Here is an 11,378-nt window from a genome sequence, read left to right as displayed (position 1 = left end):
CCCCCAAAAAAAAGTACATAAACGTTGGTTTCTGTAGAAAAAATATGAATTTCTAGTGAACAGAAATAGTGTAAAACTCTTTTAATACAAAGTGATTCAATTTATTGCTTTGACTTACACATAAATCATTTTCCCATTGAAAAGCATTTTTTACTATTAAATGTCTCAAGACTTTAAATAATCTAAAAATTAGGAAAAGATCTTTTTTTTTTTCTAAAAAAAAAAAAATTATATTTTTTAGCTTTCTTTATCTACCTATAAGAAATATGCATATCTGCATCTATAAAACTTAAAAAATGAGAATGTGTAAAATTCTTCCTACTACTTGCTACTTAGTGAGTCAGATCAATAAGAATTATAATTGGGTCATATTGCTTAAAAAAAAAGTTAATAGAACCTTTTTTTTTTTCATACCTTGATGCAATTGAATGCTGTCAATAGCTAGTTTTATTATTAGGCTTTCAAACATGTGTACAAAATGTATGTGACAATGCCTGACAAAACTTGTAAAATGGTAAAAGATAAATTTCTTAGTGAAAAAAATAAAAATAAGAGAGACTCTGGTAATAATTATGAACAATATGGACCCATTAAAAAAGGTCAGAAATTGAAAAATAATCCTCTGATAAATAAAACTGAAAAATAAGAAAACAACTTATTGGCAGAATAAATTAAGTTTTGAAAAAAGAAAAGAGTTTGGCTAATTTCAGACTTTCTTTGCAAAGGCTCAGAGAGATCAACATAATGTAAAAAATATGCTACAAAAACATGTGTTTTTTTTATATGCTTTAAAAATCATGAATAAGGAACAAAAAAATGGATCCACTAATTTGGTGTCAAATTTTTCTGTGTGTGATTCTGATTATTTAAAACAATAATGTCAAAACAAAACAAGGAAATCAATTGTTTGCCATGCACCACAAAATTAAATAGAGCACTAACAAAAAATTCATAACCAAACAAAAATTTAATGTTATCACCAAAGCTAAGCTTGAAAAAAAAACAATAAACTTTGTCTGGTTTTACTGAATAACTGGAAGTTCACTGGCATTGAATTAGCAATATCGTCTTTTTTCTTTTTTTTTTTGGCAATGACCAAGTTCCTTTTATGTTTAGGATACAAATCATTAATGATTATCAACAACCTTAAAAAGTTTCTTGTAACTCCATCATGTGCCACTAATCTAGAGTAATTTGGGCAATAGTTGTCAAGTTGCAAAATTTTTTGAAGTAAATAAACACACTGAAAGAAAGAAAATAGAAATAAAGAAGATTGTTTATTTTTGGTAGAGGAAAAAATATTTAGCACATTATTTGCTAAAAATTAACAATTTATAGAAATTAAGTTACAAAAATGTAAAAACGTAAAAACTTAAGTTTTTTTTAGTAAATAAATAATAGGGTTTGTAATTAATACATTTGAGAATAATATCAATTCATATCAAATATTTTTGGAGACTAACTTTTTGAATACTGAGCATTGTACAATTTTGTAGTTGAAAATTTAGCAAAGGGAATGTCTACATTAATTAATACTCAAATCAGTAAGACTAAAATTATTTATAATTAATCCTAACCCAATAGCTCCTACCGCAGTACAGTGCGTCTTTTACATAAGTCCTACAGCAGGATAATGCGTTGGGACGCTAGCGATAGTTTTTAAACTTCTCTATACAAAGAGCTCATCTGGTCTCGTTTAGAAAGAGAACTAGAGCATGCTATTTTTATATAGTGAAAACTGGATGTGTATCACTTTTTAATAATTTTTTAAAAGAATTTTTCAAACGAACAGGCCCATAGACCCAGTCTATAAAATGACTATTTTGGAAAGGTATTAAAAGTAAATATTTTTTAAAACTAGACATAACATTCTGTTTATTTAAGTTGTTTATTTATTTATTAGTATTAGATCTTAAATTTTATTTTTTCAAAATGTTTATTTTTAAAAAATTTTTTCATTTTGGAGTTACCCCTCTTTGCATAGGGTATAGGAAGGATTTTTCAATCCAGAAATAGGAGCTATTGTGTTAAATGAGCAAAAAAATCTAAGGTGAACAAAGCAAATAAGAATAGTAAAGTTTCCTTACGCTGCAGCGCCCAAAAAAAATGTGCAGGCATGTGTCAAAAGTAAAGTTGGTAGGTTAGCCCAGGAAAACAGGCGTGTTTTTTTCATAACTTGTGTATTTCGTACACTGAGAGGTGTGTGTCCAACTTTGCTGCCAGGATGACGAAATTTTTCACTTAAATTATCACTGGGGATTACACAATACAATCATTAAATGTGCTTCATTATTTAAATTAAATAACACCTAATACATTATTTTAACTAAGTAACATTTTAAATTTTGGCTTAAATAGTCAAAATTAAATTTTCCAAAATGTTTTCAGAATTTACATGCTATAAACAGTAATAGGGTTAAAATAGTCAAAGAGAAAGGTCCTAACTTACAAAGACTGCTGTAGCTCCGGTCTACTTGACCAATCCCATATCCAGTCTGTGTTAGGTTCCTTTAATAAACATGATACATTAAAAAACTAATCACTTATAAATACTAAGCAACAATATTGAAACTAGCAAAGACAAAGTATCAGGAAACTAAAACTGAGTAAAACTATTTTTTACACATTAAATAAAATCATTTTCTTCTAATGTAAAACATAAAGAAATTGGATTAGATTGAAAAGAAAGACAATGAACATTACAATTAAAAGCAGAATCCAGTACAAACAGAATCCAGTACAAAACATATCTCAAAACATTAAAAGGCAACGAAGATACCAGAAACACAGAAAGTTTTCAAAGAGTGGATTTTTAAAGTGTAACAGACACAACCTTGATGCACTCTCAATGATGATGGAAAGACCATGTCTGCAGAGGAAATGAATTCCACATTCTTAATAGGCTCCTTTTCGCCCATCAAACAAATGAAAAGATAGCCCAAGGTAGAAAAATTGAATGATTCAATGACACCTTTGAAGCATCGTAGAGAGGGTTTCAACATAAACTGTATCTCTTAGGAGACAAGAGCAAACAATACAACATCATGAAGATGTGCTTTATTTAACACTGGAGAGAAAAATTGCTGAAGACAAAATAAAAGTCATGGCAGAAGAAAAGCATTCAAGCAGAAATTTATAGAAATTCACATGGGCTCCAGCTACAATAGTTTGCTATAAAACATTCTGGGCCCATATAGGCATCACCAGTCATATGCGGAGGATCAAAAATGCAGAGTCAAGCCCTTTGCCGTTTGGATAACAAAATTGATTATCATGGAATTCAATGGATGAGCATTATACATATTTGAGATTAGAAGCAGAATCAAGTATTTTAAGGAGACCAAACACTTCTTAAAGCTATTACTCAAAAGAATCTGTTCTAACCCATGTAGGCTCTGCATAATTTCTCTCTATTCCTAGAAGAGATGTCAATGCTCAAAGTCTTATTTGTAGTGTATAACCATTATATCAAAGAGAAATTCAGTTCAGAAAAAGTAATATTACTAGATGAATAATTTATAAGCATAAGCTGCTGTAGGATGTTGAATAGATCAATGTTAAGGGAGATAAAAAGTGTAAGTATTGAATTTCTTCAGAGATTTTTTTTTTCCATAATTGAACTAGAAAATCAAATTTGATTTTAGGTAGTAATGAAATATTTATTTGTAGGAAACTTGCCATAAAAAGAGAGAGAGAGAGAGAGAGAGATGGATACTCTCAAAGCCAATGGATATTTTTAAAGGGGAACAAGAGAATAGCAATGATAAAAAAAAGATACAAAGAGAGTTTGTGTTATGAGCTAAAAGAGGGATGAAGCACAAGTAATCACCATGTTATTGAGAAGTATAAGGCACTAAGCAAAAATAATTTTGAAGAAAGTAAGCTAAGCCTAAATCTCCATAAGCGGCAACACATAATCCAGGTGTGTGTTAGCAGCAACAGATTTTAAAATCAATTTGGTTTTAATGAAACTAACAGGTGTTCAATGCATTGGCAGAAAAATGACTTCTGCACACACACACGCACTAAGTAAAGATGTAAGTAGAGCAGAAGAACACATGACTGTTACAAAAAAAAAAATTAAGAATGATATAAAGAAGCCAGCCCTGAAAAAAGTAATCAATAACAGCTGAAATAGGATACATAGAGAAAAGTGGGCGACCAATGGAATCACATGTCTGAATGAGCAAAAGTACTGTCACACAAGTCAGCTGAGAACTAACAGGAAAAAGCCAGAGAAATTTTCTGACGAATTGATTTTTCTAGTCAGTAAAAAGATATTTGTGGACATGAAATTAAAATCTTGTCTCAAATGATAAAAAAAAAATTGTGCAGACGGATGGGAATAAAACTAAAAATAGAATGATTTTAAATATTGACTGACCTGTTTGGGTTTCCACTCTTGGTTTGTCCACTCTGTGTTAGGACTTGCAGGCCCATTAGGACTGTTAGGGGAGATAAAGATACATTAAGACAAATTTCCTCATGGACAATAAAGATTATTATTATTATTATTATTACATCATTGGCAGCAAGCTTGTAACTTAAAACAAATTACTGTTTGTTTGTTTTTAATTTGAACATTATAACTCCCAAATTAAAATATGTTAAACAAATTAGATATATTAATATTTATTTTCACACTTAAAGTTTGGGATCACTTTAAATTGCATGTAACTAAAAAAAATTATATTCATAAAATAGAAGAAACACATCGAGAGAACAGAAACAAAAGTGTTTTTAAAAAGACAATATTCTCCTTTTTTAATCTGATGACTGTTTGGTAAGAGTGATTATTTGACACTGATACCTTTAAACCAAATGGAACATTTTTTTTATCCCACTCCAATTCCCCTTACCCACACAAATAATCCTGGCTAAGCAAATGTATAGAAGACATAATGCACAATATCTTGAACATCTATTTATTTGTCAAACTATTTAATGAATTGGGCTTACTGCTGACATATGTCTGTTCATGATAAAGATTGTCTAGACCTCAATCCAAATTTAATCGTTTTTTTTTTACTATACTTTGAAAAATTATAACAGTCAAACTAAAGTTTTTTCCAGTGTGGCCAATCAGCTGGTCATTCTTTTCCCAAAGATATACATCAACTGTCAAATATCTAGGAATATCTAGAGTCATTTTCAAGAACCGTGTCCACCCAGGTTTCACCTACCAAACCTGGTTCCACCCATGAATTTGGACGCTGAATAGAAGAATAAAAAAAAAAAAAGACTTCTGCACACACACACACTAAGTAAAGATGTAAGTAGAGCAGAAGAACACATGACTGTTACACTAGGCTTATAAAACAAAGAGAGAACAAATTAGCACCAGGCTTAAAAAACAAAGATAGCATTCACTGTGATATAACAGGATTTAGTTACTGAACCAAAACCAAACACAAATAAACATAATAATAAACAGCAGGTCATCAAAACACACACAAAAATTATTGATTGGTACCAAAGGAGTATTTAAAGGTGATAATTTTGTTCTTGCTTTATTTCAAGTACATCAAATGAAAATAAATAAAAACATAGCTTCTAACACATGCAGATCAAGTAAGAGTAATAAACAGGAAAACTTTTAAGTATATTTGTAAGAGTCTTCCACTGGACTCAGCAAGTAAATTATGTTTCTTTGTTTTCTTGATACTAATGAAAAAGACATATACAGCACTGCAACCCTAATGCTTTTCAGAATAATGTGGATGACAAATATAATCTTTAGAGATGTTGCTAACTCAAATAAAGCAATGATTAATCTGGCAATGTTTCCGGGGAGAGAACAATGGATAATTCAAGCTACAGAATTAGCATACAATTAGAATAGCAAAACAATAGAAGTTGTCAATCCTTGGTTGAGAATAAGAGTCAGCCAAATTTGGTTAACTTGTTAAAACCAGCTGGATACTAGGATATCAAAGGTCACTACCCTTGTATGAGTGACAGATAGCTTGATAGAAGTCAGGTATAATTAATAATATGAAAGGTTCAAAATAAATTACTTTAAAGAAGATAATAATCAAAAATCTTTTCATTAGTATGAGGAAGTTGGTAAAGAGAGATGTGTGTTAAAAAGGATTTGTAAATTGTGATTCTTGTGTTTTATTTCTAGGGTAAAATAATACAATAATTATGGATCACAATAATAAGCATTCACAGCCCAGTAAGTCATATTTCAGTTTGATTAAATTAAATAGCAAAAATATCAACATTTAAGTTAAAACGATAAACAGACAAATATGATTACCTCCCTCGATAGGAAGATTCCTTGCTGTTGGGTCTAGATGGTGTACGTGACTCCCTCTGTGCATCTATCAACAGTTTCTCCATGGTGCTCATGTAGGTAGCAACAACAGGGTCTGTGCTGGTCGATGCTGAGGATTCCATGGGTTGATATCTATCTTGATTCACATAATGAAGTTCAACCCATGAGTCTGAAATTAAAATTAAAGGAAAAAAATTGGAATATTTAAAAATTTTAACTGCACTACAAAGTAGAAAAGAAAAAAAGTCTTGGTGCATTGTGGGAAATATTGGAAAGTCCCTCATTTATCTTTTTACCCATGCTGTGGATTACAGCGAATTTTTTCTCTTAGTATTTTTACAATTCACAGGACCATCACACCACAATAGATGGAGTTAAACCTAAGTTCAGTGAATTACCACACAAAGATATATGACAGAAGAGGTGCAGTTTTCACTGGGCTACCACATAGAGATACATGATAGATGGGATAGGCTTATAACGCGCACGCACACACACACACATATATATATATATATATATATATATATATATATATATATATATATATATATATATATATATATATATATATATATGCATGTGCATAGTAGAATAATATAAGGGAAAAGACAAAAAATAAACCAGCTGGTGTCTTACATTATTTGTTATATTGACTACCTCTAATAATCTAATAATCTAAACACAACACAAAATGCATGCAATCAAACAATAAACTCATGGATTATATTATATTTGTCTATACATAAATGTTAGATCCATCAGAAATCATTTTCTTTTTCAAGTTTGTTTTTTTAAATATGGGAATTGTAATCAGACAAATATGCATTGGATTTGTGCCAGCCATTTTGTTTCCATTGGTTAATACAGTGATACATTGACTGTGATTTTTAAACCTTTCATTTTCAATAGAAACAAGTTTGGTGACGAAGTCATACAATAGAGAGAAATCAACAGGCAGATATCATAAAATAAAGAGAAATCACCAGTCAGATATCATAAAATAGAGAGAAATCAACATGCAGATATCATAAAATAAAGAGAAATCACCAGTCAGATATCATAAAATAGAGAGAAATCAACATGCAGATATCATAAAATAAAGAGAAATAAACAGGCAGACAGGCAGATATTGTTACAAATGAACAGTGATAGGTAGAGGTCAACGTATGACCCCGGCGAGATGACACAGCAGCTAGTGTTCCCTGGGATCTACATGTACAAACAAAGACAGGATGTGACGTGTCCACACGTGTTGTTCCAGGGGACGAACAGATCTAAGTAGGGGGGACAGTTACTAATGAACAGTGACAGATAAAGGTCACTACGTGTGACCCCGACTTGATGACACTGCAGCGAGTGTTTTCTGGAATCTACATGTATAAATAAAGACAGGATGTGACGTTTCCTGACATGTTATTCCAGAGGATACTAGGAGTGTTTGTGCAACTTTGGACAAGCGATTAGGGACTCTTTATAAGCCAGAGAGTTAATGTGAAAGTCAGTCGTATGGAGTCGTGAGTGAGCCGTTACAGTCGAGACAGACTATGTAAGACGTGTGCGGCTCTGTGGAAGAGAAATGTGTACGACTCGATGCAAGTTAACTAGGGTAGAGTTAACTGGAGTGGACTACTGTCGTTAAAGTCTATACAGCGAACTGCAGTGGACTTGAGCCGTTACAGTCGATACAGTCGATGTAAGACGTGTGCGGCTCTGATTCGGTAGACTTGAGTACGACTTGGTTCAGCTTTGGGAGACCTGGAGCGACACTGGGAAGTGTGTCGTTGGTCTGTTCTGTGGAATACGGCTCGAGGAAAGTTGAGAAGAGATGAATTGCAACGAAGTGAAGAGATGAATTGCAACGAAGTATAGCTAACTGTAAACAGACAGATATTGTACAGTCTTCTACGCTACATGTTACAGTAACGAATTGTTAGAGTTAATAGTCATTAAAGTTATATGAAACTGAAAGTTTAGTCGTCAAGTTCTTTGCAGTGTTTTTATTTGTGTGCCAACTAATACATCTAGCCAGAAGATTCAGAAATACGTAACAATATCATAAAATAGAGAGAAAACAAGTCAGATATCATAAAATAGAGAGAAAAAACAGTCAGATGTCATAAAATAGAGAGAAATCACAAGATGTCATAAAAAAGAGAGAAACCACCAATCAGATGTCATAAAACAGAAAAATCACCAGTCAGATGTCATAAAATAAAGAGAAATCACAAGTCAGATATTATAAAATAGAGAGAAATCAACATGCAGATATCATTAAATAAAGAGAAATCACCAGTCAGATATCATAAAATAGAGAGAAATCAACATGCAGATATCATTAAATAAAGAGAAATCACCAGTCAGATATCATAAAATAGAGAGAAATCAACATGCAGATATCATAAAATAGAGAGAAAACAAAAGATGTCATAAAATAGAGAGAAACCACCAGTCAGATGTCATAAAATAGAGAGAAATATACAGGCAGATATCATAAAATAGAGAGAAAACACAAGATGTCATAAAATAGAGAGAAACCACCAGTCAGATGTCAACAGTCAGATATAAATAGAGAGAAATCACCAATCAGATGTCATAAAATAGAGAGAAATAAACAGGCAGATATCATAAAATAGAGAGAAAACACAAGATGTCATAAAATAGAGAGAAACCACCAGTCAGATGTCATAAAATAGAGAGAAATAACAGTCAGATATAAAATAGAGAGAAATCACCAATCAGATGTCATAAAATAGAGAGAAATAAAAGTCAGATATCATAAAATAGAGAGAAATAAACAGTCAGATATCATAAAATAGAGAGAAAACAAGTCAGATATCATAAAATAGAGAGAAAAAACAATCAGATGTCATAAAATAGAGAGAAATCACAAGATGTCATAAAAAAGAGAGAAACCACCAGTCAGATGTCATAAAACAGAAAAATCACCAGTCAGATGTCATAAAATAAAGAGAAATCACCAGTCAGATATCATAAAATAGAGAGAAATCAACATGCAGATATCATAAAATAAAGAGAAATCACCAGTCAGATATCATAAAAAAGAGAGAAATCAACATGCAGATATCATAAAATAGAGAGAAATAACAGTCAGATATAAATAGAGAGAAATCACCATTCAGATGTCATAAAATAGAGATAAATAAAAGTCAGATATCATAAAATAGAGAGAAATAAACATTCAGATATCATAAAATAGAGAGAAAACAAGTCAGATATCATAAAATAGAGAGAAAAAACAGTCAGATGTCATAAAATAGAGAGAAATCACAAGATGTCATAAAATAGAGAGAAACCACCAGTCAGATGTCATAAAATAGAGAGAAATCACCAATCAGATGTCATAAAATAGAGAGAAATAAGAGTCAGATATCATAAAATAGAGAGAAATAAACAGGCAGATATCATAAAATAGAGAGAAAACAAGTCAGATATCATAAAATAGAAAGAAAAAAAAGGTCAGATGTCATAAAATAGAGAGAAATCACAATATGTCATAAAATAGAGAGAAACCACCAGTCAGATGTCATAAAACAGAAAAATCACCAGTCAGATGTCATAAAATAGAGAGAAATCACCAGTCAGATGTCATAAAATAGAGAGAAACCACCAGTCAGACATCATAAAATAGAGAAAAATCACGTCAGATGTCATAAAATAGAGAGAAATCACCAGTCAGATGTCATAAAATAGAGAGAAACCACCAGTCAGATATTATAAAATAGAGAGAAATCACCAGTCAGATGTCATAAAATAGAGAGAAATCACCAGTCAGATGTCATAAAATAGAGAGAAATCACCAGTCAAATGTCATAAAATAGAAAGGAACCACCAGTCAAATGTCATAAAATAGAAAGGAACCACCGGTCAGATGTCATAAAACAGAAAAATCACCAGTCAGATGTTTTAAAATAGAGAGAAATAACAGTCAGATGTCATAAAATAGAGACAAATCACCAGTCATATGTCAGAAAATAGAAATCACCAGTCATATGTCATAAAATAGAAATTACCAGTCATATGTCATAAAATAGAAATCACCAGTCAGATGTCATAAAATAGAGAGAAATCAAAAGTAAGATATTTTATAATAGAGAAATCACCAGAGACAAAAGCATAATAGCTTAAATAGTTTAGTGATACAGTTTGTCCGCATACAAATTAAAACTGGTATGTATAGGCAGTCCTATTTTTCTTATCTTATAAATTACAGACGTTCCTTCAAAAAATAAGATAATTACGCCCAAGGGCCAGCAGCTCCTTAGACTAGATCTATATGAAATAACAACATACAACTTGTGTTGTTACCTAGCTTTCTGTTGTGTTCTCTGTTGTTGTCAGTAAACAGGGGGGGGGGGGGGACAATTTAAGCGTGACGTAACGATTTACAAGAAATAAAACAATTCTAAACATAGCTCATGACATCTCCATTGAAGAAAGAAATCTCTTTATTCTAAATATAGCGCTAGACAACGATTCCTGACCCATATAATTATACACCTATGAAATTCTAGTCAGTTTGTGGCTAAAGATAACTGCACCAAACTATGACTGACATCCTCATTCCATTCTTATATAAGCACAAGAAACACATACCACAATAACAACCCGAGACTTCCATCACAGAGTGAAGGTGCGATAACACAGACTTTTAATACCACCATTTATACATTTATATTTAGAATAAAGAAAGAGCGAAAAAAGTGTTTGTGTGTGTGTGGGGGGGTAGGCCTATAGATAGATAACTAGGTAAGATTAGATCAATACTGGTCAATTAAAAGATTATTACGTGTGCATAATTCATCAGTATGCATCCAGACCATGTCGTGTCCAGACAGACATGTAGAGACTAGTAGAGACTAGATCTACTTTCATAATCATATACATTCAATCTTTATTCTGCATATCGAAATAAATGCTAGCTTAGGCCTATTTGAAATCAGACATTAAACTATTGATTCAATTTTGATAAGTGAAGATGTCGACTGTAGGCTATAATAAATTGTTACATACAATTAATACCTGATAATAAACTAAAAAGAATATAGATCTAGAGTTCTAGACCTATGTGTGTCAT

General features: G+C 31.5%; 1 protein-coding gene across 1 annotated transcript in view; it reads right to left on the bottom strand.

Moving 5' to 3' along the window:
* Nucleotides 1-216: 216 nt before the first annotated feature.
* Nucleotides 217-11,378, bottom strand: part of LOC106063875 (BCL2/adenovirus E1B 19 kDa protein-interacting protein 3-like) — a 27,955-nt gene continuing 16,793 nt past the window's right edge. The window contains exons 2-6 of the mRNA XM_013222352.2: nucleotides 6,263-6,449; nucleotides 4,385-4,445; nucleotides 2,450-2,508; nucleotides 2,088-2,252; nucleotides 217-1,243 (exon numbers count right to left, since the gene is read on the bottom strand). Of these exons, the coding sequence (XP_013077806.2) occupies nucleotides 1,180-1,243; nucleotides 2,088-2,252; nucleotides 2,450-2,508; nucleotides 4,385-4,445; nucleotides 6,263-6,449 (536 nt within the window). The 3' untranslated portion in view covers nucleotides 217-1,179. The remainder of the gene's footprint in view (nucleotides 1,244-2,087; nucleotides 2,253-2,449; nucleotides 2,509-4,384; nucleotides 4,446-6,262; nucleotides 6,450-11,378) is intronic.

Source organism: Biomphalaria glabrata, chromosome 1 (genome assembly GCF_947242115.1).
Source record: "Biomphalaria glabrata chromosome 1, xgBioGlab47.1, whole genome shotgun sequence".
In the NCBI taxonomy this organism is placed as follows: Eukaryota; Metazoa; Mollusca; class Gastropoda; family Planorbidae; genus Biomphalaria; species Biomphalaria glabrata.
This window is presented reverse-complemented; position numbering and strand designations above follow the sequence as displayed.